The sequence below is a fragment of the Electrona antarctica genome, assembly GCF_951216825.1.
Source record: "Electrona antarctica genome assembly, chromosome: 17".
NCBI lineage: Eukaryota > Metazoa > Chordata > Actinopteri > Myctophiformes > Myctophidae > Electrona > Electrona antarctica.
Genome location: NC_136798.1, coordinates 15,206,178 through 15,233,706, shown reverse-complemented (window position 1 = coordinate 15,233,706; position 27,529 = coordinate 15,206,178). Strand labels below are relative to the sequence as shown.

At 40.9% G+C, this 27,529-nt stretch overlaps 2 protein-coding genes across 3 annotated transcripts in view; both read left to right on the top strand.

The window, feature by feature from the left end:
• The window catches only part of nfkbie (nuclear factor of kappa light polypeptide gene enhancer in B-cells inhibitor, epsilon), a 13,859-nt gene extending 1,367 nt beyond the window's left edge, over positions 1 to 12,492 (top strand). Inside the window, exons 2-6 of the mRNA XM_079526663.1 lie at positions 3,300 to 3,402; positions 4,283 to 4,493; positions 4,853 to 4,941; positions 9,599 to 9,844; positions 11,451 to 12,492. Of these exons, the coding sequence (XP_079382789.1) occupies positions 3,300 to 3,402; positions 4,283 to 4,493; positions 4,853 to 4,941; positions 9,599 to 9,844; positions 11,451 to 11,528 (727 nt within the window). The 3' untranslated portion in view covers positions 11,529 to 12,492. The remainder of the gene's footprint in view (positions 1 to 3,299; positions 3,403 to 4,282; positions 4,494 to 4,852; positions 4,942 to 9,598; positions 9,845 to 11,450) is intronic.
• A 5,083-nt stretch (positions 12,493 to 17,575) lies between these two features.
• On the top strand, positions 17,576 to 25,928 carry slc35b2 (solute carrier family 35 member B2). 2 transcript variants are annotated; one of them, XR_013792120.1, is made up of 5 exons: positions 17,576 to 17,807; positions 21,288 to 21,475; positions 22,079 to 22,239; positions 22,526 to 24,127; positions 25,768 to 25,928. XR_013792120.1 is itself a non-coding variant. In XM_079526660.1 (4 exons), exons 1-4 carry the CDS (start codon positions 17,788 to 17,790, stop codon positions 23,456 to 23,458), a joined length of 1,302 nt encoding a protein of 433 aa, XP_079382786.1. In that variant the 5' UTR covers positions 17,576 to 17,787; the 3' UTR covers positions 23,459 to 25,425. The 2 variants fall into 2 exon arrangements, 1 of the variants encoding a protein (XP_079382786.1); XM_079526660.1 differs by lacking the exon at positions 25,768 to 25,928 and having other exon boundaries at positions 22,526 to 25,425.
• The last annotated feature ends 1,601 nt before the right edge of the window (positions 25,929 to 27,529 follow it).

The window sequence follows — 27,529 nt, the reverse complement described above, 5'->3', positions numbered from 1 at the left end:
TTAAAAATGCAATTATTCTGTTTTGCTCATGGGTCTAGCTCTGTTGTTCCCAAACGTTTTAGCTGGAGACCCACATGAATTTGACACAAAATGTAGCTATTTACACTAAGCTTATTTATTCACAATGAAGTTTAATTAAGTCTAATCTTTTGAAATAATAAATAAAGAAAAAAAATTAGGAAACAAAAAATAAAGGGATGTTGTTGTTTCACAAACCATTAAAAATGGGCCTGTCAGTGACCCAAAAATGGGTCCTGACCCACTGTCATTGATCTACACAGTATCTGCACTCCACTGGGGCGCCTCAGAAAGCAGAAGTGTCATGTTGGGTGCTCTGGACTTCCCCATACAAGACAGACAGTGCACATAGTAGGCCTTCTGTTAGCTAGCCTTCAGACCGCCATGTCTGTCTCCAAGAACATTCAAATCAATGTAGGGCAGGGGTTCTAAAACCTTTTCATTTCAAGAACCCTCATAACATGGAGTGAAAAAATGGACCCATAAGGATCCATTTGGTTCCATTTATACAGAGTTACAGACCTGTAAGTGTCCATTTGGACCCCCATCAAGGAACCCTGAGGGTCCCTGCCTGAAACCCACTTTGAGAACCACTGATGTAGGAAATATATATATTTTTCCCAACAGGCACAGTGGCTTGCGGAATCCAGATTTTAGATGCATAAAGCAGAAGGGAATGATGCCAAAATGATTATTTAGCTACGTGTAGTAAAATCTATCCATCCACACACAGCATGTGACTGGTGTATGGTGTAAGAATGAAACGTCAGCACTGGCTTGACATGTTCCCTCAGAGAAGAGTAAAATAGCCATCTAGCCTACTGAGTCCCAGTTATCCATTGAAAGCCATCATCAACGGTTTGACGTTGTAGTTGTAAGGATTGATTTAACTAATCATTTGACCTTGTTTGAGTTCCGCTCTCTCCTTGTTTGGGCCTCATGGTTTCAGTCCGTCATCTTTTAGCGTAGTAAGTTACATGTCAGAAAATACCTGAAATATACGCCACATCAATTCCATTCGACTGAGTAAGAATCATGCAAACATTGAGTTTCCCCTGTGGGATTGTTAGATCATTTTCATTCAATTCTTAGTTCTTACTCAAATCAGGAAGTTCCTCTGACATGAATGAATTGTAAGGGCCTTGCTGGCAAGCCAGATCGTCGTTCGTTTAGTTTTGTACTCATTTGAATCTGGGTTAACACATGATACCTGCTTTTTGTTGTTGAAATGCTAAGATAGCCTATACATAAAGATATGGAAACACACTTTTTCCTCTAAATCTCAAAGAGCAATCAACCTGTCTTCCATCACCATTGAGCTGTGTTATTTATTTTCTATAAGGAAGGGAAATTAATAAGAATCCCAGATCTATTTCAGCTGATAATATTTCAGTAGTCTACAACTGTTTACAAGTTATATTTAAATGTAAGAAATATTTAAGTTATATTCAAAATACAGTACATATTGGAGAGATTTACATTTTATGGAAGATAAAAATGTAATTAAATATAGCATATCTGCAAGCTCAGAACATGTCACGGATGCGACACATTGTGAGCTTGTAGGCTGGTTATTTAGTGTGTGCGAACAGTGCGATGCCACTGTACAACAAAGTATAAATCAGGTTTTAAGTCATGGCCAAGTCAAGTATGGCCTGATGAAGGAAGCGTCACTGTCTTGTAGGGTCATGATGCCTTCATGTTTCTCTGCAGGCTTTATAGAGCGTTGCAGTCCAGCCCCCGACGAGCGGCCCAGAAGAGAATTTTCAATACATTTTTCCCATAGATGTTTCCGAAAGTATTTATTTAAAGACCTGTAAGCCTCAGACAAAGCCAACTCGGATGGTGACAACTCTCATGACAATAAACACATTTTTTTTGGGCCGAACAAATAATTAGAAGAAAAAAAGGGCAGGGTACACACCTTTTTTTTTTTTTTTTAAATAAATACTTTCTGAAACCAAACGTCTATGGGAAAAATTAATGGGAAATTCTCTTCCAGGCCGCTCGTCATCATGACTGCAACGCTCTAGGCAAGTCAGGTATTTGTAAAGCACATTTCAACAACAAGGCAATTCAATGTGCTTTACATAAAACATAAAGCAAAGTTACAACTATAGACATTTGAAGTCAGTAAAAAAGAATAGGAACCTATTCAGGATGCAAAACAAAAGGAAATTTGAATAAAGTAAAAACAAAATATGCAGACAAATAACAGTAAAATTACAGTGCAGAAGAATAATTTAAAAATCTCTATAAAACGCAGTGGCGGACAGAAGCATTTTTAGCTGTGATTTCAAAGAACAGAGTTGCAGCAGACCTGCAGTTTTTATGGAGTTAGTTCCAAATATGTGGTGCTACTGGTGCATAAATACGGCATGCTGCTTCTCCATGTTTAGTTCTGATCCTAGGAACAGAAAGCAGTCCTGTCCCTGATGACCCGAGAGATCTGGATGGTTCATGATGTTCAAGACTTTATGGTCATAGGAAGTGTTGCAACTCTGAAGTGTCCGTCACTGAAAGCACAGAGCAATGCAATTAACACGGTCTCTACTGTATGTATGTCATGTAAACACGTTTGGCCTTGCTTATTTCTGACTCAGTTATAGATTGTGTGTTACTAATTACTAAGGATGTGATTCAAAAACAAATAGTGACATTATTCTGTTGACAAGGAGAAAGTTATGTCAATAAAGAAATGTAGAGAAATTGGTTTCTATTTTCAACAACAATCGCACAGTAAAGAAATGCATTTATTTTTTATAATGTATTTCATGAAATCACTCAACTTGGAATTGGTTGAAAGCTAAGGTAGTCTATTAAAAGTTTCATTAGGGCCTTGTGTGCTGCTGCTGGTTGGTCTAAATTTAACACTAACGCTCAGTTCCATTTCCTGGTTTTTGCACACTTGTTTTCTACAACGTCCCACTCAGGTATTGAGGTTAGTGAATTGTTGTCCTTGCATGACTTGCTTTGTGTTTAGGCATTTTAACACCAGAACACAGAGGTTTAATAAATTAATATCCAACACTCACGTAAATTAAACATGCCCAATACTTTGCCTACTATTGCCTGATATTTCCACTTAATCCTGTTATTCAGCCCACCAAGAATTGCATTTTTGGGTATGCTGCAATGAATTTTAAGCGAGTATTATGAGGCAATATATCCTCCCATCACTTGTCTATTTTTGCCTTTGTTGCTGAATTATGTGATATGAGGCCTACTGGTTTTCGCAAGCATGTAAAACTGTGAAACTTGTTTGTTTGTCACCCCTATAGAATCCTGCATTTAGCAATCATTCATGAAGATGAATACTTTGCTCACCAGTTGATACAGCTATTCCCAAAAGATGTTCTGGACATCCAAAACAACTTGTACCAGGTATGTGAAATCAGGCCTGTACTGGCCAATATATTTTTACACATGGAGGGATGTTTTCCAGTATAAAAGTGGTGGTATTAGGGCTTGTTTGTTTGTGTCTGCCTCGACAAAGCGCGGGGGGGGGTTAGAGTATCTGCTTGCCGGGTTGTGGTGGGCCGGTCTGGGCCCAATGTCAGAGCCGAATTTTTACCCAGTCTAGCCCTGTGTGAAATTGTGCAATGCAACACTATCTAAAGTCAGGCCACGATGGTCTGGAACTTTTTGGCACTGGATTACTTCCTCTTAATCAGCGTGTTGACAGTGACAAGTATAGTTTTATTTATGACCTGGAATCCAAGGGAACTACTGTTCCTCTTTCTCTGCAGTACAAACCCCTCATCAATGTGGGTGGTTCCTTTGTTAGCTCATGAGGGACTTTGAATGGAAACTCCCCTCTTCCTGCCTGTAGAAACAAAACCATCGGGACAACAGTGGAGTGTATCCTTGTGAGCGTAGGCGGAAGAACCATTCAAATCTTTTAAGATGACAGACAAGGCTCTAGCCAAAGTTGAAGACAGCAAGCTGATACGGCTGTTTGTTTCAAAGAAAAACATCTGAAGAGTCAAAATTGAGAGTCAGCACTTCATGCAGTGACTCAGTGAATCTTGTTCTCGTAGAAGAGTTCACCAAAAGCCACACAATATTATGCTGTCAGTGGGCACACAGTAAAGGTGGGCACGTTTTTTTGGAAAACCGACGGAAAACTGCAGCTAAAAATCCAAAAACGCGTCCTTTACTGTACAGAACAGTTGTAAAAAGTAATAGAAATAACCAAAACATGTTTCATCTTACTTTGATTTCATTATAACCCATTATTATTACACCATCTTCCTGGCTGTAGACACCATTGCACCTGGCCACCTACCTGAGCCTACCCAGTGTGGTGCAGGGCCTAGTTGAGAAGGCAGCCAGTCTGGAGCTGCAGGACCAGGATGGGAACACCCCTTTGCACGTGGCCTGCCAGCTGGGTCGGATTGACTGTGCTACTGAGATGACCAGAGAGGTGACGTCCAGCAAGCTGGCGCCGGTCCTAGAGACCCAGAACTGGAGAGGTGAACGCAGGATTTGTGTGTGTGTGTGTGTGTGTGTGGTGTGTGTGTGTGTGTGTCTGTGTGTGTGTGTGTGTGTGTGTGTGTGTGTGTGTGTGTGTGTGTGTGTGTGTGTGTGTGTGTGTGTGTGTGTGTGTGTGTGTGTGTGTGTGTGTGTGTGTGTGTGTGTGTGTGTGTGTGTGTGTGTGTGTGTGTGTGTGTGTGTGTGTGTGTGTGTGTGTGTGTGTGTGTGAAACTAAATATTTGCATTGTGTGAAGTAAACAATTAGCTAGTACCATTACTATACACTTTTGAAATGACACAAATTGGGAACAACTGCTCAGTAAATTTTCCTTCACGTAAGTAAATGGTGTACTTTCAGGACTTACCTGTCTTCACCTGGCTACACAGAACGGGCAACACCAACTTCTGAAGCTCCTGATGAAAAAGGGGGCAGACCTGAATATCCAGGTTAGTCTTGTGCATCCTGCTTTTGTATTATGATCCCATGAAAATAAACTGTGCTGCATAGTTTTTGAATTATAATGGGTGAAATGGAAACTTGATATTAGAGAGTGTTAATGTCATCACATCATGGGTGAGGTCACACGTGTCCAGTTCAGGCTCTTTTTAATGAAACCTCAAGTGTGCTTGCTCAAGACAGAATCACTGCAAACGGTGCACCGAAAGGGAAATTATTGGCTGAAACCGAATATAGGAAACAGTTGGCCGAAAACCGAATATCCTATTCGGTGATATATTTTCTGCCTATTCGGGCCGAAACCGAATGCTGAAAATGCATTTTTAGCCATTTTTTGATGAATATTTTTGACGTGCGTACAGAAAAGAAAATGCAGGTCTCATTGAAAATGAACTATAGGCACGTTAAATCGCTTCCCATTTGAAAGACCCTTGAATTAAATTTCAGCTACACTAATGCCTCTCTTGGGGAAATGCACAGGGGAAAAACTATTTCCTCATAATAGTGAGTGTAGTATAACAAGCAAAAGCATTAGACCATGATGCTGATTTTGATTGCTGTTCATTTTGCATGTCGGGTGGAAAAGTTGTATCTCCATATATAAACTTTTTTGGATTTTTTTTGTAATGAATTCCCTACTTAGTACTTAGTCATAGTACTACAGTCAGTGTAAACTGTAAAGTGTCACACAAAAGTGGCAAAAAAAAGTGATTCACAACTTGTAGCCACGGCTATCTTTGTTATTTTGCCATTTTTAAAGTGAAAGTAAATATTGAACCAATGCAAAGTTTATCAAGAGCTTGTGACTAAATAACTACATTAGATCAATTGGAATTTGGAACACAAGTTTTGGGGACACAAGGTTTTCACCTGATAGCGACAGATGATTACAGCTTGTGCCCTTTTTTTCCCCTGTCTATAAATTTGCTGCACCTGATAGTGATATGGACTGACTCAGTAGTTTATGCAGGATTCGTGAAGATGTAATTAGATTTAAGATATGATTAGGCCCTGATATGCCACAGCTTTTTCTAGGACTGCTCAGAGCCAAGCTGCCCAGTGTGATGGGGGAAGGTCCAGACAGTCTAAATTAGAATATAGACTGCAACAGAAGGGAACACACCAGGCTTACTGTAATGTACCCTAGACATTCCTCTGAGTTTATATCACTTGCTGAACATAACACTGCCTAGCTTTACAGACACAACTTTTTTATTAATAATATTATCAGTTACAGTTACACTTTATAGTAATTTAAAAAAATGTAAACAACTAACTAATAACAAACTAATAAGGTACGCTCAGTAGAGGGTAAATCTCTGCCAGGAGGTATGCCCTAATAATAAGAGTGATGTGATGATACAGCATGCAGTGACATTTATGCCTAGAGCAATGAAAATAAATGGTGTCTATTGTGTTTTCCTCTCTCTCATGCAGATTATTGTCTACCTGTCCATCTTTTTATCAGGTTTCTGTAATTAAAACTTATCTTTAATCCGCAAAGTCTGACCTTTAATATAAATATATTTATATGTATAAATGCAGTCCACTTAATTATTTGTGTCGATTATGTATCACCAGTCAATCAAAAAGAGGTTGACTTTCACTGCCCTCAACTCACTTTGAGAGCTGACGCTCAAATGTAAGAAAAAAATCACACCCGTGTGAACTGAGTGGTGTAAGGTCTTATATAAACTGATCAGCAGTGGTCTGACGTAATGAAATCATAGCAACCATGCTCATTTTTTTTAGACAGACAGACAGACAGACAGACAGACAGACAGACACGTAAACTAACAAAGCCAGTCGTAGGAGTGGTTTACACCACTCAAAAACTAAATTAATTGCATGTAGAATGAGCTGTAGAGTCTGAAAGGTGATAGACCATGCCGTCATAGTCTTGGGAAAGAGATCTCAGACCCATGTGTGGCTGTGTGATGTCACATGACATAATTTAACCTCATATTCAGTAGTGATGTAGCGATTCAATTATGCAAAACATGTTATTTTCAGATACAGCATGCTCGTTAGGCAACTCTACATGTTTTTGAGTGGTGTAAACCACTCCTACGACTGGCTTTGTTAGTTTACGTGTCTGTCTGTACCAAAAAAATGAGCATGGTTGCTATGGTCATCCAGTTCACACGGGTGTGATTTCATTACGTCAGACATTACGTCAGACCACAGCTGATCAGTCTATATAAGACCTTACACCACTCAGTTCACACGGGTGTGATTTTTTTATTTCAATAAGCGCCTGTATCAGGCTAATCTATATTAGTTGTTGTGCAACTGGGGCGGCGGTGGCTCAGGGGTAGAATGACTGGATGGTAACTGCAAGGTTGCCAGTTCGAACCCGGGCTCCCCCAGAGTTAGTGTCGATTGGTCCTTGAGCAAGACACTGAACCCCTAATTGCTCCTGATGTGCTGGTTGGTGCCTTGCATGGTTTCCGCCGCCATCGGTGTATGAATGTGTGTGTGAATGGGTGAATGTAATGCACAATATATGTAAAGCGCCTTGGATAAAGGCGCTATATAAATGCACCATTTACCATTTTAACTGTCTGTACTGTAAGACAGCTCAGACTGAGTTGGTGTGCTCAGACATTAAAGGGACACTTTTCCGATTGTGAGGAGATCATATATACACACATACAGTAATTATATATATATATATATATATATATATATATATATATATATATATATATATACACGGTGGCAAACATTACCATAACACGTTTGCGGAGCTAAACTCTAACCATTTGAACCCTATAGTCCGTGAAAATTGCCGATCTACAGTACCAGTGACGCATTATGAGCTTGTAGATCGTGAAAAGATTTAGTGTAGAGGGGAATACTAGATGAATGATAGAGCCCTGGGAGACCCCGATCAACTAAGTATAGAGTGGGTTTACGAGGTAAGTGGCAGACAACAGAAATCAAACATATTGTACATATATCAGAACAATGGGATTTATCTTAAAAATCTGGACAGTGTGCAGTTCGGGGTATTTGGGGTATGCTGTGTTTAGAAATGAAATCTTTTTTTCTGTTAATCCAACGTTGGCATGTGCTGGCAAAATTGCTTGTCTGTGATTGTCTAGTTCTGGTACATCCCCATATGCCGGATAGGAGGGACAAGCCTGGTGGGATGTTAATCCTATAACTTGGTGGGGTTGGTGGTGCTCTGTGATTATACATGTTTAAAAAATCACACCCGTGTGAAGTGAGGGGCGCTCTTATCATCGTACATCATCATGGATCATCTCATATTGGCCAATCAGAATGCCAAAATTACATGACGTAAATTTTCCCTTATTGTCAATGGCATTTAATGTGTGTGTTGCGGACATTTTACGTCATATTTGGCGGATATTTGACCTAATTTCTCCTTTCATTGTTGATGGCAAATATGAGACATGTGGACAAAAGCTGACGTAAATTTTCCCTTCATTGTCAATGGCATTTAATGTTTGTGTTGCAGACATTTTGTGGGGACAAAAGCTGTATATAACAAGTAAGACGCGCAAACGCGGGAAGCGAACGCAGCTCGTAAATTGCAATAACAACAATTAGAATAAATTACGTACTTAAGGTTTTTTAAGTTAAGTTTTTTTAAATTAAATGTTTTTTTAAGTTATTTTTTTAGTGTGTGTATGTGTGCGTGCGTGCTTCTTTTTTAGGTTTTTTTTTAAAGTTTTTTCTTTTTAAGTTTTTTTTTAAGTTAAGTTTTTTTTAAAGTTTTTCCTTTTTAAGTTTTTCCTTTTTAAGTTTTTTTTTAAAGTTACGTTTTTTTTAAGTTAAGTTTTTTGTGTGTGCGTGCATGTGTGTGTGTGTGTGTGTGTGTGTGTGTGTGTGCGTGCATGTGTGTGTGTGTGTTTTTGTGTGTGATACAGCTGCGCCCTCTGGTGGTGGGCGGGTGGTGTTACAGCGTGACACACACACAGACACACAGACAGACAGACAGACAGACATGATCTGCTGGGTCTCATAGTAAATGCTCACTGCGTTCGCAATAAGACCCGTGTGAAGTGAGGGGCGCTCTTGTCATCGTACAAATTTGAGTCATATTTGGCGGACATTCAATTTCTCCTTTTATTGTCAATGGCAAATATTGAGACGACAGGAACAAAAGCTGTATATAGGAGGGCCTAGCACCCCTTAGGAGGGCCTAGCACCCCTCAAAAATCACACCTGTATGAAGTGAGGGGCGCTCTTATCAGCATACATCATCATAAAAGTCATCTCATTCCGGCCAATCACAATTGGCGTCCTCACTTCTCAGCAGCCAATCAAAATTTACGTACTCACTTTTTATCAAGTTCAATCCGGCTAATCGCTTGTGGCGTCCTCAATTTTCTGTCCTCACTTTAATACGTTGTTCAGCCAATCAAATCATCGCTATTCAGTGCTCAGCCAATCAAACCATCGCTATTCAGTACCCCTCAAAATTTATATAGTTTTGATTGGGGATTTGATTGGAGAATATAGGTCCTTGGCACAAGAAATGTGACACTGATCTACCTTGCATTATGCAAGATCAGCTGTGGACAGTCAAACACAGACAGCAGACAGACAAAAGGGTGAAAGCATGATCTCTTTTCACACCTTCTCACAGCCTGTTGGCCATCTGTCTCCTTTCAGGAAGGAACAAGTGGGAAGACTGCTCTCCATCTAGCTGTAGAGCTCCACGACGTCTCCTCAGTGACTCTGCTGTTGAAGGGTGCTAACGTGGATGCTGCCATGTTCAACGGTTGTACGCCGCTGCACCTTGCAGTGGGAAGACAGGATGCCACCATCGCTAACCTTCTCTGCCAGTCCGGTGCAGACAAGATGTTGCGAAACATGGAGGATGAAACTGCACTGGACCTTGCTGATGGCAACGACGATGTGAGTTAAAAACCCAAACTGATGGTTGCATGCAATTTAATGTTCATTTGCTGGTCTGTCAGTAGAATATACACTATACACTACACCACACTGCACGTGATAGTCCTTTTAGTTTAGACTTTACACTATGTTTCAAACTGATTTGCATCCTTGAGCCATGATGATGTGAGTCAGACAGCAGAACTGTGTTTGAGCATTAAGGGCCTTGCAAACGGGGAGTGATAAAACGCGCCTATAGTTAATTTTCAATGAGACCTGCGTTTTTGCTCGGAGAAGTCGCGGTGCGACAACGCAAGCGTATTTACGTGAGCGCGGTCCAGTGAATTTGTTGCGCGCGTGTTCGTTAGGTGCACACGCCCGCGACTCACCAGACCTGGATTCTGTTTAGCTTCTTTTTTCTTTACGCTTGCGCTTGCCCTCTTCAACAGACCTGGAGGAGACCTGTGTTGATCCAGGCAACAACGCTTGCGTTCCTCGCTTCACGTTTGCAAGGCCCTTTAAACACATTATCAACCTTATCATCATATAATTGGTGACTGATCAACCTTATCTTCATATAATTGGTGACTGATCAATAATTGTCATTATTAGAAGGCATCTCAGAGGTGGGCTACTATGAACAGTTCAAAAACATATGACATCATCAGGTTGGAATTCCAAGTTAATAGAAACTACAGTGACATCATTGTTAGGCAGATGTTTTTTTAAACAAGATTTATTTTTACAAAAATGTTTAGATTTTTATTATCGCGAGAACGATGGCTTCCATTTTCGCATTGCAACTTTTCAAGACTAGAAAGCCTGCAGTTTCTATTAGCTTGGATTCCCCATCGATGATGTCACTGGTGGACGGATTTCTGAACTGCCCACAGCCCTCCTATGAGACACAGACACAGCCATTTTTATCATGATTATTAGTGAGGACCCATTGTGAAGATGGGTTGAAAAGTGGTGAAGTGGTCCTTTAAGTGTTTTTAAGTCACAGTGTGCCTCAAAAATGCACACCAGAGGGAGTGCAACGAACCATGTACAACCCAGATTCGGCACAGACAAGGGACTAAATTCCTTTCGCTCCTATGCCACCAAAATGTGGAACGCCCTACCAACAGTCATTAAGACATCCGAATCCCTTGACTCCTTCAAAACCGCTCTCAAAGGGCACCTACGGATGACTGCAATTCGAAACTGGCCCCCGTAAAATCTGAATACCCCCCCCCTAACCCCCCCCCCCCCCCCCCCCCTTTTCCCTCACTGTATATGTTTCTTTTCCCTTTTTACCTCCATTATGATGAATTCCTGTTCTGTTCTTTGTCGAAGTGTCTATTTGTACGTCACTAAATGTTTTGATGAATTGAACATGGTGGACCCTCTTGTAAACAAGTGTAATGCTTAATTGGGTCGTCCACTCACAGTTAACAGCCTTTGTATTGAGTTTGTGCTTGAAATGTACTGTAATTCTGCAAACTGTTAATAAATATTTCAATCAATCAATCTGTGCAACCTGCCCACTGACGAGCATGGCTTATTGTTTCACTATTATTTAGTGTGGAAATTCTAATAATATGTCAACAGTGACTTTGTACTATATCCTATCCTTGTCTTGTAGATTCTGGCTCTGTTTCCATTTGATGACATCCAAATCTCCGGGAGGTCGGTGGTTGGAATGAAGTTTTTTGTTGAGTAAGGCTGCTGAATGAAAGGCTGAACTTTGAACTCGGATATAGTCTGGAGCCCTATCCCGGGGCTGGAACCTTGAATGAAAATCTTCATTTCAGTTGAGGTTTTTAACATATAGGCTAGTTTCTCCGTTTGTAGAATGTTTTAATCTCTTTGGTTATTTATATTTTCCAGGCAAATATGTTCACTCTTTACAAATTGTTTGTCATTCTAACAAAGAGGTACAAAGGCATAATTGACTCTTACCTGGACGGTGTTAATAATCAATATTTCTAACTTATTTGCTCAAGTTTTTGTTTTGTTTTTGTCTAGGAGGGTTGTGTTAAGCAGATGGAACCAGCTCACTAAGAGTGCCAAAACTATTTATAATTTTGTAATGTCCACAAAGAAACAAAATTCTGGAAATCTACCTCTTTTATCACATCTAAATGACAGACTCAAGCTCACATGCTTTGTTCTTCGGACCTTGTTAGAGCTGTGATTTGTTGTAATGAAGTAAAAAATTACCTTCCGTCTCTCGTTCCAAAGACAGGCTTTCTAATTCTATGGGATGTTATCACTATCAGGAATACCAAAGGCAGGAAAATGAGTAGGCGGAAGTATCCACAAGAATAGCCACACAATTATTTATTTATTTTTAAAAACTTTACAATGTCTTCCCTGCTTCTTGTTAAGGAAATTAATTACCCAAATAGAAATCTAATGTATAATGCAATGTTGTGTGATTTAGCTAATCTTAGATTGTGAGTTTTACTCTTTCATGCTGAAATAGCTGAAAGCATTGACTTTCCTGCTTAGTGCTTAGTTAGCGGTAAAATGTCTTGCTTTATTCGAATGACATTGCATTTACCCCTCTTATACACCATTGCAGATACATTGAGTTCTTGGTGTTTCTTTTTGTGTAATTACGCTGGCTTGTCTAGTTATTGTAAGCAATTCCATCCTTAATTTTGTAATAAATTGTGTAAATTATATAAGTGCATTGTCTTTTTTTTCTTTTTTTTTGTCCATGAAGAGTTTGTTTGTGTTCATGGCTTACCATTTACAGCCAGACCATTCTACGATATGTACAATATAGACGGTAAACATTGCATAACACATACATGTTCCAACATACGACTAGCCCTTTGGGAAGATAGAAATTCAGCAGTACACCAACACCATTTAACATTGGCACAGGAGAAAATAAATAAATGTATATATTGTATAAATTGTTTTTATTTGAGACCAAGATGCAAGGGGAATCCACATTTTACAATGATTACATTTAGGTTATTATGAGTTCAGTGCATTCCTAACCCCAAGAAGAGTGTATAGTTTCGGCTGCCTCTGCAAGGTGTTTCTCATGTTTTCCTGCATGACTTCTTCCTTATAGCGCCTTTAATACAATAAGGGTGAAAGGTCTGGAAATTCCACACAGCTGGTTCTCTTGCTCTCTCTGTAAGTCCTACCTATGCACAAGCCCAAGGCAAGATGAACTGAATAATGAGGCTTTTCAGTTGTCAAGTGATGCATTTCTTAATTTCTTTACTGTGTGCAACAAAGCATTGGTACAGGAATACACTGTATTTCAAGAACCAGAATCATCTTTATTGTCACATCACAGTTTTACAAGTAAAAAGGTGGGTGAAATTAGTTTTTGTGCATGTTTCCCATCGTGTTATTTTTTTCTAAGAAACAAAGAAAGGGGGGGAGACCAAGGCACAAAAAGTAAGCTCCACACACACACACACACACACACACACACACACACACACACACACACACACACAGAGCACACCCATAGGGTCTCTCAATCTTATTTACAACCGGATATAATTCAAGGTGTAACATTGTTCAAGGTGCGTATAGTCCGTGGGTGGTTCAAGAAGAGCTAAACTCCAATTCAACTAGTCCGTATAATCCACAGTAGATTCAGGAAGAGCAAAAAGAAGGTCTAAAGCCAGACTATCAGCATTGCCTGTCATCTGTCCGCCGAGCAAGGCATCGCCCATCATCAGGCCGCTGAGCAAAACTCACGCCTTGCTCAGTAACCTGATGGCAGACTCATGCCATGCTTCAGCAATCTGACGGCTGTCGGGTGGAAACTGTTCCTTAGCCTGGTGGCACTGCTCTTGATACTGCGGTACTATGCGGTAGGCCCCGTTGCCCTTCCGCGGGCGTTGTGAAGGGGTGAACAGTTTGTGACTTCGGTGGTGTTTGTCCTTTATGATGCGCTGGGCTTTGGCTACACACTGCTTGTTGTACAGTCCCTGGAGCTCAGGGAGCTCAGCTCGCCTCCCATTATGCGCTCTGCCGAAAGCACTTACCCAGTTTCCATACCAGGCCGTAACACAGTCTGATAGGATACCTTTGTTAGATAAATTCTGACATGTTGTTTACACGTCATGTCAAGTTGGCCACTCCATCATATTCTGTTGTTCATCACAGATAGAACTTTGGCCCAGACCGTGTTCCATATAGGTCATATTTAATCATCTTGCCCTTTTATCATCATTTTACTCTTAGCCTACTGCCTGTTTACTCCGGGTTGTTCTCCTTATCCTATTTATGTCATGTCACCATCCATGTGCCTAATCATCTCAGCCCTATATTATCCTTTATATTATTTTATCATACTTATATTATGGGTTTCCTGACGCCAAGTTCAGATTTACTGTCTCTATTAGACTTTCCCCAGTCAAGTTAACTCGCATACTGAGAGGCCTATTTTGATTTGAGACTACATGTATTTGACCTTGATGCCCAGTGAGAAAGTAGATAGCCGGCCATTTCTCTGTTAAGAGTTCACAGTGCAGGGAAAGTTATCAACAGGTTGCCTGGCAACGCCAGCGTCCACGCTCTCCCGGCTTGAGGCGACATCAATGATACCAGTCTCATCATCCATGTGCTGGTCCAATGAGTGCTCGACAACCAGCACCACCGTGGGATACTGCGGATCAAGCCAATGAACTTTTTATCAACAACTGACGTCAGATGCACTATTAATGCCAGTAACATACTGTGAAGAGTTAGGTTCAGTTCGGATCCATATTGGAACAATTGAATACTCTAAATTATATTGATGTATTGTACTATTATTATTATTATCTGAACCATGTAGCACATTCTCTATGTAAATTTACTTTATTACCTACTAAAAATTACAGTTAAAACCTGAAACTCCTCTCAGAACTTTATTTCATCTGCCTCCAAATTCTTTTTTAAGGTCTTTCTATTTTTTATGGTACAGTGACTGTCAGTCAGATTTTAAAGGGCTATTCACTCATTTTAAGGTAAATACAGCACGGTATTTGGTCTCCCTGCTGGGTTATTGAAGGTATATATTTACAGTCCTTTCTAATTAGCATTACAAAATAAATATAATTTATTTTTATCTATTAACCTTCAAACGAGCTGTTGTAATACACTCAAAGCTGTCATCTTGACTTTATCCCTATTGAAGGTTCAATGTGTTTTGTCACTTTCAATATTAACCGTGAGTTTCTTCAGCAGTGTTATAGGCTACACTTTAAATGTAATAACAGGTAAAATAGTAGTCGTAGCAGCAGTAGTAATTATCCTATTCAAATTAAAATTGGCTAATGGGAGCGCCGGCAGTCGGGCAGACCTCTGACATCACTGATACAGCCATTAACAAAACACTGCCGTACGTCACTATGACAACATAACCATAAACAAACCACATAACTATGAGTTTTACAAACACAGGATATGATGTTATTATCCAAAGTGCCTTGGACTCTGCATGGCAGGGGCATCCTCCTCCCTGAGCCAAGTTTGCGCCTAACCGCATACCTGAATGTAGCCCCTTTTGGGACCTTCGGTTACCTTTTCTGAATTTTGGACGGCGGTAGCCTAGGGTCCCTCATCGGTTATTCCACTCTCCATAGGACGCAGATTTACATACTCTCTGTTCACGGAGACCTGCGCCGTCGCTTGAGTGTTGGTGAGATGTTTCAAAGATGCATAACACAGCTATAGGAGACAACGGAAACGTGTGCAAAAGAGCACTAATCGGAGTTGCCGTTAAGTATTTTTAATCTTTTTTTGAAGTTTTGGCTTCTCTGAAATTCTCTCATCCTCACTTCCCACGCCCCACCTCCCAAGACACAACGGCATTAAAATCATCCTGCATGTACGCGGTCGGCCAATCAGAGGCAGTAACTAGGACGTGCAGCTAGCCAGTTGTGGTGCGGGAGGCGGGATATGGGAAGTGAGGAAGAGAATTTCAGAGAATTAAAAATACTTAACGGCAACTCCGATTAGCGCTCTTTAGCACACGTTTCCGTTGTCTCCTATATAGCTGTGTTATGCATCTTTGAAACATCTCACCAACACTCAAGTGACGGCGCAGGTCTCCGTGAACAGAGAGTATGTAAATCTGCGTCCTATGGAGAGTGGAATAACCGATGAGGGACCCTAGGCTACCGCCGTCCAAAATTCAGAAAAGGTAATTAACTGAGGGTCCCGAAAGGGGCTAACCTGAATTAGCTTGGCTCCAGCCCTGAATCGCTAGCCACGCCCATTAAGAAAATATGTTCTGGAATAATGAAGTGAAACTAAATGAAAATTCAGACTTGAGTGTCAGGCTAAACCTGAATGGGACTGGGTGTTACAATCAGTTTAACAAAAGAGTTGGGTGAGGCAATGTCTACCAGTATTACAGTGCAGCGAATTACTGGTTTGGTATATGTGGCACTAGAGCCTGTCATTAGCGTGACAATGAACAAAGTTCATCCAAGACTCCATGACATCTCTGGTGTCCACCATTTGGCACTCGGGTGATTCACAGGTTTCAGGGGCATTGATTGATTACCAGTTTGCAGAATTACAGTACATTTCAAGCACAACTCAATACAAAAACTTAACTGAGTGGACAACACTATAAAACCATTACACTTGTTTACAATAGGGCTCAACACCCTCAATTCATCAAGGCATTCAGAGACACACACAAAAATCCTCCTCCCTGAGCCAGGCCTGGTGGTGGGTGGAAGGGGCTAAGCCTTAGCCCCTTCCACCCACCACCAGGCCTAAGGGTTTCACTGGGGTCGTCAGGTGGGCGCCCTCCATCTTCGGTGTTTCATTGACTAGGCCCACGACACCTGAAGAGGGTTCAACAGCAACTCCTGGCATCCCAGGTGTGCCCCCCTCCGCCCCTATCCCCTTCAACCCCTCAGCATGAATGATCGAGAAAGGCCGTCATAGGCAGACCTGTATCCCGAGAGAAGACAGACTATGCACCCACTGCACACAAAATGAAGTGGAAACCGAGCTACACTTCCTAACCATCTGTCCATTGTACCAAGACATCAGAGACACATACGTCCCACAGATTACAACCACACACGAAGATTTTGAAAACATGACCAATGACAAAAAACTCCCATATCTGCTGGGCGAAGTACAACAATGTGCAAACACAGCAGCAAGATTTGTGAGTTGCTGTGATAGGAGAAGGATATCAAACGGAACACAACCACCCTAAAGACTAATCATTGTGTATATTCCTGCACTATACCTGCATCCAGTGATCTTGGTACAATATAGAAATTGATCTATTGAAGATTCTGACGTTCAAATGTACATATTTTCTGTTTTGATTGTATTGATGTATTGTTGTATTGTGCTTTCTGCTTTGGCAATGTAAACGTATGTTTTCTCATGCCAATAAAGCCAATTGAATTGAATTGAATTGAATTGAATTGAATTGAATTGAATTGAATTGAATTGAATTGAATTGAATGACCTAGGCGTCATTTTGGAGCCCAGCTGTTGTCTCACCTCCTGATCCAGAGCCACTGGCTTGCTCTTTCAGCATTGAATTGAATTATCTGAATTTGATCACTGAGATTGAGCTATTAAAAAGAAAAGGGAAAAAATCTGATCTAGCGGCCACGACACGTCTGCAATCTGCATCCGCATAATTAATTGTACTCTTCCACGCCGATAGGGGGCGTGGTGTTGGGCGGACGTTTGCTCTTCGCTCTGGCATCCTTTTTGGCGTTGAGGAAGGAAGGGGAAGCTTCCTGCTTCTCTCAAGTGAACACACACACACACAGCTACAGGAGGAGGAGGATAAAGTTGAGGAGACAGAAAGGAAAGAGACGCGACGACTCGCCAGCAATAAGACATACTAATTATTAAAGCATTCCCTTCAAAAGTCCCGGAGCTTTGCGAGGCTTCATGCACTGTTCCGGCGAGGTCGCTTGAGTCGTTCGGCGTGTTACGCCAGGTGACGGGCCACGGAGTGAGGGGGAAAAATGCCATCTTTTTCATGGAGGTAGGTACAGTAGTAGGAAGCTAACAACGTACTGTTGATGTTAATTTAAATGATTCATAGCGCGCATATTAACCACTCGAATGTTGTCCGTCTGGGACCTGGGCTGACTTTTAACCAGCACTTCCTTGCTTCCGAGTTGTCAGCCAGTCAGAGTATGTGCATATATGTATCTTAAGAACAAACTGTACTGTCTAAAATGTGCTCAGTTTGCATCCACGGTACACAAAAAGTGTTATTAGCGGTTATTTGTCAACATCTTGTTTATTACGTTGAGACAGTGAAAGTTTTAGCTGTCTACTAATTATTAGGCAGATTCGCTTGCAGTGTATGGGACGTAAATTGTCAAACGGCAAAAAGGGATGTTTCACCCTTTCCATTTCTGTTGCTGAGTTCTGGATTTATTTCAGTGTTCATGGTCCAGTCCATACTAAACGAATTCTGCAGTCTATTTATGTGGAGGTAATTATTATTATCTTTGCATTTTTTGCACCTCATGTGTTGGTACAGCAGTAGAGTGGTGCGTTTCTTAAATGTAATAAGCTACTTGTTCAAAGCCCAGGTCATCATGCCAGCCTCTGCTGTGGCTTCGCTGCCCAGTCTGGAACTCTGGATCTGAGTTCCCACACAAAAGAGGCTCTGTGTGAATCATTTGAGCAGGCCTCCTGAGAGGAGGCCCTCCCTGTGGATGTGGTCCTTACACTGTGCCACGGCAGCAAAGAAGCTTAGGTTCTAAGTTTAACTTTAGACTCAGGTGGGTTAGGACGTTAGGAACCATATATACACGGGTCTGGACTGGACTCTGGATTTCCAGACTGTTGCTCCTGGGAGATCTCATGGAGGCTGAAGATGCGGGGCTCACAACTACAAATGTTGGGGGGGGAAGCAGATTATTAGACTAATAGTAATCTATTGTTTCCAGGTGACTTTATGATTCCTGTCAGTTTATTACAGTCAATGTAGCATACAAGCACAAGTTTAGTCCCTCCACTGCCTGGCCTACCATCATTATTTGCTGTAGTCAAACTTTGTTAACTAGTCAGGGCTGTGCTTTACAACTGCTTAACAAGAGCATCCCTACTCTGGGGCAATGTTCACCAAAATAGTAGATATATAGTAGATATATCACACTGTGTTGTGAGCTTGAAGTTCTGCAATTCTTTGGGGAAGAATTTGGTGTAGAGTGACTCCAAGAACAAAGTGCTTCTTAAAGTACTCCAGGTGGTGTAGCCGCAATTTGCAACTCTAGATTTTTTTATAATGGGATGAATCTAGAGTTGCAATACCCTCCATTGACTCCCCACTCATCATTTTGCGTTTGCGATCTGCTTGTCTTAAACGACGTTAAACTCACCAACATTGCAGCTGTAGTCCAAGCTTGAATTATTCTCTTTCAATCTGCCGAGCTTGTTTTTCATAAAAATCCCCCGTAGACATGTTATGAGCTACTTTCTGTCAAGAAGAAGAAATGTTGAGTTGAGTTTGGAATGAGTTTGGAAGCGCTCGTTTGTATTAAGGGGTCGCGCTGCTGCCTCCTGCATTATGTGCAAATGCGAAACAGATGCATGCAGGGACGTTCAGTGACTTACGACGAGCGCTTCCAAACTCCAGCACTTAGAAAATCACTTGCACAGAATTTCTTGACAGAAAGTAGCTCATAACATGTCTACGGGGGATTTTTATGAAAAACAAGCTCGGCAGATTGAAAGAGAATAATTCAAGCTTGGACTACAGCTGCAATGTTGGTGAGTTTAACGTTGTTTAAGACAAGCAGATCGCAAACGCAAAACGATGAGTGGGGAGTCAATGGAGGGTATTGCAACTCTAGATTCATCCCATTATAAAAAAATCTAGAGTTGCAAATTGCGGCTACAGGTGGTGATGAGGTGTCAAAACAGGACTTGGTTAAAAAGCCTTTAATGTGATGACAGGTTATACTGACAACCAACCGGTTTTGACAAACAATGTCTTCTTCGGGTGTGGGTATCCACGCCCAGAGGAAAACATTGTTTGACGAAACCGGTCTGCGTCTAGTGGCATTTTTGTTGTCCTTTATATGTAATGTCATCATAGGTGTTTTATTGCCTTGCTCGAGTGTGCTTGAAGTTTTCCCATTTTCATCTATTAAGATTAGAGTGACTAATCTATTGTTTACTGGTGACGTCATGATTCTTGTCTGTTTATTACAGTCAATTTAAGATTAAGTTTTGTCCCTCTGCTAGACCGCTACCCATGGCCCACCATCATCATTTACTAAAACTTTGTTAACTAGTCCTAAAACTTAAACTAACTAACTAAAAAAGTAGTCTGGCCGGGATGTGGTTCTTAACTGCTTAACCACTTGAACTCTAGCATCCCTACTCTAGGGCAAATGTTCACCAAAAATTTGTATAGCACAACACGTTACGTTGAAGTTCTGCTATTTTCGGGTGTAGAGTGAAAGCTATGACAACTCCTTTTTACTAAGTATAAACTGTAGAGGGTCTTGTGGTTAACTTATCTCTGTGATCCGACTTGTAAGTTAAGTACTATACCTTTCACAACTCCCTTTGGGTTGGGAAACACTACCCGCCAGGGTATAGTGTTTCATTCCTTACCACAGAACATACAAGTTTGCGTGACCCATTTAAATTACTATATTAGATTGTATTATAGCATTTTTTAAATGTAGTGTATTTGGTCCCATAAAGTTGGTAGAGAAGTATTACTAAATGCACTTTAAATAATAATACAAATGTTACACTGAATAATTTGAGTGATTTTGAATACACTGAATAATCTCAAATCCTCACCCTAAACCTAACCTCTCACGGGGCAGCACACCTAAACCTAACCTTAACCCATGTATAACCAATGACTAGTCTAAACTAAGTATGCACCCCGAGTGGGTTTACAGTTTTCCACTGGTGAGATTGCAGATATACAATGTGGCCCCAAGGAGTGGTCCTCTAGTCTCCATGACTATCATGAAAGTTGCCCACCTCTGGTTTAATTATATTTAGGATATATTGTGATATGCCATGCATGGCATAAGTGTTGTCTTTTCCTGGTCACTTAAGCCCTATTTTATAATTTCAATTGTATTCATTTTGTATATCATCATAATGCAATAGTATCGCCACGAGGTATTAAGTAAAAATACTGTGATATTTGGTCTTGTTTCACACCAGCCCTATTATTGATGGTTATTTAGCAATTATTTGAGTTTATTTATTCCTTATTTGTTCACATTGCACAGTGTCCATTTCTGGTTGACATCATTAAAATGAAAGGCTAATATAATAATGCAGTAATATTAAATATTGTTTAATAAAAGCTATTTGTTTATACGATTAGTCATATCGGTGCACATAGACCACACAGAAAAGTTATATTCATTCCAGGTAAAGAAAATCACTATATCACGCCAATAGTAGAGGTTAAACTAATCGATTATCTCAAAAAACCCATATTGGTTGTGCTCTAATTTGTGTTGTTTTGCAGGGTTTGGCCTGGGCTGTTGCAGCTCTTCCTTCCTTCTGCTGTGGCCTCTGAGCAGCTGTCGCTGCTGGACGGTTGGCACGATGTCTGGGTCTTCCGTTTCTTCGTCAATATGCTAGGATACTCCACCATCATCATCCCCGGCTTTCTACTCATTAGCTACTTCAAGCGCATCAATTATGTAGAAACAGGTGTGTAACAATGATAATTCCCTAAAAATAAATATAGTTACTTTGAGAATTCAAGCCTTTTTTTCTTCTTTTGTTACTAAAGGAAAGGTGGTGTGCAGGCTGTGCACATTAGACCTCACCAGAACTAATCTACAATTAGGAGAGTTAGTCAAAGTAAAGTAGTAACAGTCAAAATCGTAGCACATTCTGCAAATAGGATAATGCCCCAATTCCGCTGGGCGTGGATTGGAAGCATTGCAAAACGTAAGCAATACGGTAGCACATTCTGTTCCGTATCCACTATGTGCTTGTGATTCCACCACAAGCATTTAAAGTGCTTGCACACGGCCGCTTCAGAAACACTCCCAGTGAGGATTGGAGTTGTGCGTATTCCAAAATTTACATGACGTACTTGTTACTGCAGTATGTGCCCATGAGTTGAGGCATCAGGGTAACTTGACAAGAGAACTTGCCTAGTTAAAAGGCTATTGATGGCACACACATTAAAGCTTTTCAAAAATGTTTTCCTTATTTGGATTTTCCATGGATTTACTGCCTAACTGAAGTTTCTGAAAGTGCCAATTCAAAGTAAATTTATCTTTTTTATTTTTCTACTCCTTGCAGGCCGAGGTGTTTGCTACCCTCTCATAAAAGCTTGTGTGTTTGGCGGAGAAACAAAGACTGGTCTGTTGGATGATGTATCGATAGCACCGAGGCTCGAGGCCGACTCTGGATCACCAGTTAGACAGGCCATAAAGTTAATAGTCTGTGCTGCAGGTCTTCAGGTTGGTTGGTTGATTAATTGAGATTGAGATATTGACAAAAATGCAGCCATATACATTATCTATAATTATTATTATCTATATATGTGTAAAGGATAAAACAAAAAAGCTTGAGAGCTTATTACCATTGTGGTCCTTTGAGTTCCTTCTTTTGCCTCTATTGCATATCTTTGTTTATCTCAGCATTGTATAAACAACCACCCACTTTTATTGACCAGGATATAGTACCATTTATGGACTACCATGAAAGCCCTTACAACTTCGCTCTACAACTCTCGTCTCTTTCTAGATATCATACCTAACATGGGGGGTCCTCCAGGAGAGGGTTATGACGCGGTCATACGGAGAAAACCTGGTTGAAGGCGAGGGCGAGCAGTTCAAGGACTCCCAGTTCTTGGTGTTCATGAACCGCATCCTTGCCCTGACTGTGTCGGGGCTGTGGTGCGTTCTGTTCAAGCAGCCACGGCACGGAGCGCCTATGTACAAGTACTCATTTGCCTCGCTCTCCAACATACTGAGCAGCTGGTGCCAGTATGAGGCCCTCAAGTACATCAGCTTCCCCACCCAGGTCCTCGCCAAGGCCTCCAAGGTCATCCCCGTCATGCTGATGGGAAAGGTCGTCAACCGCAAGAGCTACGAATACTGGGAGTACTTAACAGCCGCGCTGATCTCTGTGGGCGTTAGCATGTTTCTGTTGACCAGCACAGCCAACAGCCACCCGGCCAACGTTACCACCTTGAGTGGCGTCGCCATCCTCGTTGGCTACATCGTCTTCGACAGCTTCACGTCCAACTGGCAGGACAACCTTTTCAAGCACAAGATGTCTGCAGTGCAGATGATGTTTGGCGTTAACCTGTTCTCCTGCCTGTTCACTGTGGGCTCGCTGCTGGAGACAGGCGGCCTCTTCGACGCTCTGGGTTTTATGTCACGCCACTCTGAGTTTGCCTTTCACGCCGTCCTGCTGTCGGTGTGCTCGGCATGTGGCCAGCTCTTCATCTTCTACACCATCAACCAGTTTGGCGCCGCCGTCTTCACCATCATCATGACACTGAGGCAAGCCATTGCCATCCTGCTGTCGTGCTTCCTCTATGGGCACGCTGTCACGTGGCTGGGTGGCCTGGGCATTGGCGTGGTGTTCCTGTCGCTCTTCCTGCGGGTGTACGCACGCAGCCGCATGAAGACAGGCCGGAGGTCGGCACCGCCGCCGGTGCAGAAAGTGTAGCGGGGAACTAACTGATAAGAGACTGGAATACAATTGGGAACTGATGCCCACGTTTTCTGTGGTGCTTTTCTTCTTGTCTACTTTTTGTGTGTGTGGTACGGTTTTGTTTTGCCATGGGTTTCTATTTTCTTTATCAAAAAGATGCAGAAAGGGATTCTGAATTTTGGTTTCACACCAAGACACCCTCCAGGTAACATGGGATTTTTCTAATCAGCAACTACAGGAATTTTGAATTCCCTGTAATATGATGTGTGTGTGTGTGTATATATATATATATATATATATATATATATAAAAGCTCTGTACTGCAATTTCCCCTTACGGCCTGTAAATTATTTTGAATTTACCAACATACTTGGCTTTTGAAGCCACTTAAAACCTACTGTGACAAGATGTCTGTGCATTTTAAGGGATATTGATGGAGCCAGAATTCCACGAGCAGTGTTCTGCTTTGAAGCATTTTTTGTCAATGTGTGTATATATATATATATATATATACAGCCTTGTTGAACAAAAATGCAAAATTTAACTGCATGTCATGATAGTGTAAAGTGACACATGAGTCAGCCATCGGATTTTGCTGACTAACAAAGTGTTTTTCTGAATCCTTTAGTTGCTACTCCCTCATCAACTGAAGCAGGTTACTGGGAGCAAGTTGATGCTGCCTGGGTATGGGAATTTCCCTTCATTGCAAAGAATTAACAAGCAAACCCAATACAATGTTCTGTAACATTTTGTTACACCTCATTATCAAATCGTTTCAACAACTCTTGTGCCCCACCACTAATATGAATTATTTTCTGCAGGTCTTAAAACATCTATACAGTTTAATAAATGCTATTGTACTATTGTTTTATTTTGAAATTAACGGGAGGATAATCCCTTGAGTTGCAGCAACTCCTTTTCAAGGGGGTCCTCTCGTTCCCAATTAATGACTAACGACACTAAACACAGTTATCACGAGTAAACGCGTGTCAATATTTAGTTACATTCACAGCCACGTCATCTCGAGCACAATTCAGCTTCAAAACATATTTCACACAAAGATGTCACATGAATGAATGTGTATATTTCTTTCCGTGCATTAATTTCTTAACATTTGTTTGATTACATTAAATGACCTCAGTCATCTTCGGTATTTAAACAGATGTCCCCTCCCTCTGTACACATTAAACAAAGACTGCAGTTCCTGCAGATTTCCACAGTACTCCGGTGGAAAAGCAAATAACCCGATAATATCTTGGTGTTTATGTCACAATTCATCAGGTTGTCTGGGAGACTAATCTCCTGATTTCAGCCACATCAAATAGCAAGCTAACCTTTTGATCTTCATTACAACTAAAAACGTACATTTACATCATTATGATGCCTTTTGTCTGCAATACACTGTACTGTATACGATGACTATAATGTCTTATAAATTACTTGCCGTCTGTCAGGACATTTGAAAGGGTGTTTTTGCACTGACGGAACCAATGCTGCAGCAACTAAATGAATGTGGCATTACCAGCCTTGTCATCAGCAAAATGAAATACAGAAATTTCATTAGACACCTTGATTATATAATTGCCCTCAGTGGCATGCAAAATTGCAAATGAGCTTTGTTCCATTCACAATCTTCAAAACAGATCCATGTTTTCATTTAAACCTCATACAAAAAAGCAATCTGTTTCACTATACTGTATACCATAAAGACATTCTTTCTTCTAATTTTCATGTCCATTAAGTGCTTTGAAAAAGACTGCTATCCTGTCTACTTTTGCTCTTTGATGTGAATGTTTGTAGGAGTGGGTGATGTTGAATTGTTGATGCCTTAGTGGTATCTTAAGAATGTTATATAGCATTGCGTGAGAGGGGTTAACAGAATGCATATAGGTAAATGAAATGTTTCTGGTACTTTTTTTTATCATTGTATTTCCTCTAGTAAACACTTATTAATGACATACATTAAATTAACTTAAATTAACTCAAGTGGTTTGATTTTATTCATTTACTTTTGTATTCTGTTTTTGTTCATCAAACTGAGGATTTGTTTTTTGTGCGTGCGTTTTCTTTAACTTGTTAACGGTTCTCAGCGGGGAACTTCCCCATACCTCTAATTTCAGAAAGTTGTAATTTGTCATGACGCAAGAGTTCCTTAGTCCTCTTCAATAATGGAGAGAGGTGGGGGTTAAAGGAGGTTGCAGAGGCAACTCTCCGCTTTCTGCCCGAGAACACTAGTCACTCTGTGTTCTCAGTCTGACTGAGAGGATGTCGGGTGTTACTGTTACTGGCTGAGCCCCTGTTTTTCTTTGCTTTATTTGTCCCAGGTTATAATTTAACAGTACTACTGTGAGCTGGTTGCCACTAGATTGCCATCCTGGAAAAGATGGAAGCCCAGCCAGGATGACCACCCCAGATCTAGTCTCGGACAAGACCTAACCTAAGTTATAACCACATAACCCCCACACACACACACACACACACACACACACACACACACACACACACACACACACACACACACAAAGCATGGGTGGTTGTGGTGGCATCTTGCTCAAGGGCACTGGTTTTGTAGTGACTGCAGATTTGTTCACTCATTCACGTTTTACATGTGTTCAAAACCATCAGCTTTCTGCAAGCCTGCTCTTCCAAGCTTGAGGTCACTGGTGCAATTTTTATTTTTTCCTTTCTATTTTATTTTACTATGCATGTGGAACAGAAAAAGAATCTACAGTGTTTCACAATCACATATGTTAATCATAAAGATTATTTCAGTGGGTTGTGCACCTTCGTCCTTGTAGTATTCTGTGTCTCTTATCTGTAGATCTAGTTTCCTCTCCATATACTGTGGGTGGTACGCTGTTGTATAGCAGTGGTTCTCAAACCTTTTCATGTCAAGGAGCCCCAGAATAAACTTTTTCATGTCAAGGAGCCCCATAATATGTATTTGGCCGAGGACCCCCCATCTCAAAATATGTTGTTTCAGGGACCTCCCAGAAGCAAGTATAAGAGTTAAAAATGTTTGCTGTGAACGAATCTATTCAAAGATTTGCAATCATTTTCACGATTTTAAAAAAATAGCAGATCTACAAGCTCCGTGCTATGAGCTTGTAGATCTGCTATTTTTCAACAGCTAAAGTTTAAAGTGGTTAAAACTATGAGGTGACACAGTACGTGTCCTCAGGTCTAAAGGGGTTAATGGATTAACATTTGATCTAAGACCTTTGCTGCCATGTGGTGCATTGTTGGAGGTACATGACATAAACCTCCACCATGAAGCCTGCAAGCAAAAACCTTTAGACACAGTCCTGGGTGGAAAACAAGCTCATCAGAAAATTACACAATAGTGAACAGTTCTGCCCTACAATTTGATCATGTGAACAAACAAAACATGTTTAAAGATGGCGTGCCGTTTTTTTCCACCCTAAAACATGATCATCGGGTCTTATTGTTATATAAGGAGGTATATATTTTTTTGAGTGGTGTAAACCACTCCTACAACTGGCTTTTGTGTGCAGAAAAAAATGAGCATGGTTGCTATGTTCAAAATAATTTCTGACGTAATTAAATCACACCCGGGTGAACTGGATGACCGTAGCAACCATGGTCATTTTTTCTGCGCAAAAAAAGCCAGTTGTGAAATCACATCCGGGTGTGATTTCATTATGTCAGATCAGAGCTGATCAGGCTATATAATACCTTACCTTATATAATACCTCACATCGGACGTCAGACATTACGTCAGACCACAGCTGATCATGCTATATAAAACCTTACACCACTCAGTTCACACGGGTGTGATTTTTTTTTAAATGTGTACAGTATTTGTTAAATTGTTGTTTTTATGTGGGCACGCCCACCAGTTCATTAAGTATGCCTGGTTTGCCTGTTGGGTGGTGATGGGTGGTGATCCACCTGAACTGAAGCCGCACCCACAGCTGTAGTTGTATGATAAAGGGCCTCCCTGATAGTGTGATGTCACTATATTGCTGTTTATTTCATTGGCCCGTTTGACTGTCGAGGGTTCATCCTCCAGGAAGAAACCCTAAATACAAAGTTAATACACCATTGCACATAAAAACGACTCCA

Bases quoted from the DNA above. Each gene is read 5' to 3' on its own strand.
- slc35b2 (XM_079526660.1), top strand. From the start codon at position 17,788: ATGCCATCTTTTTCATGGAG. The intron at 17,808-21,287 runs GTAGGTACAGTA...GTTGTTTTGCAG, and splicing joins ATGCCATCTTTTTCATGGAG to GGTTTGGCCTGGGCTGTTGC. The intron at 21,476-22,078 runs GTGTGTAACAAT...TACTCCTTGCAG, and splicing joins CATCAATTATGTAGAAACAG to GCCGAGGTGTTTGCTACCCT.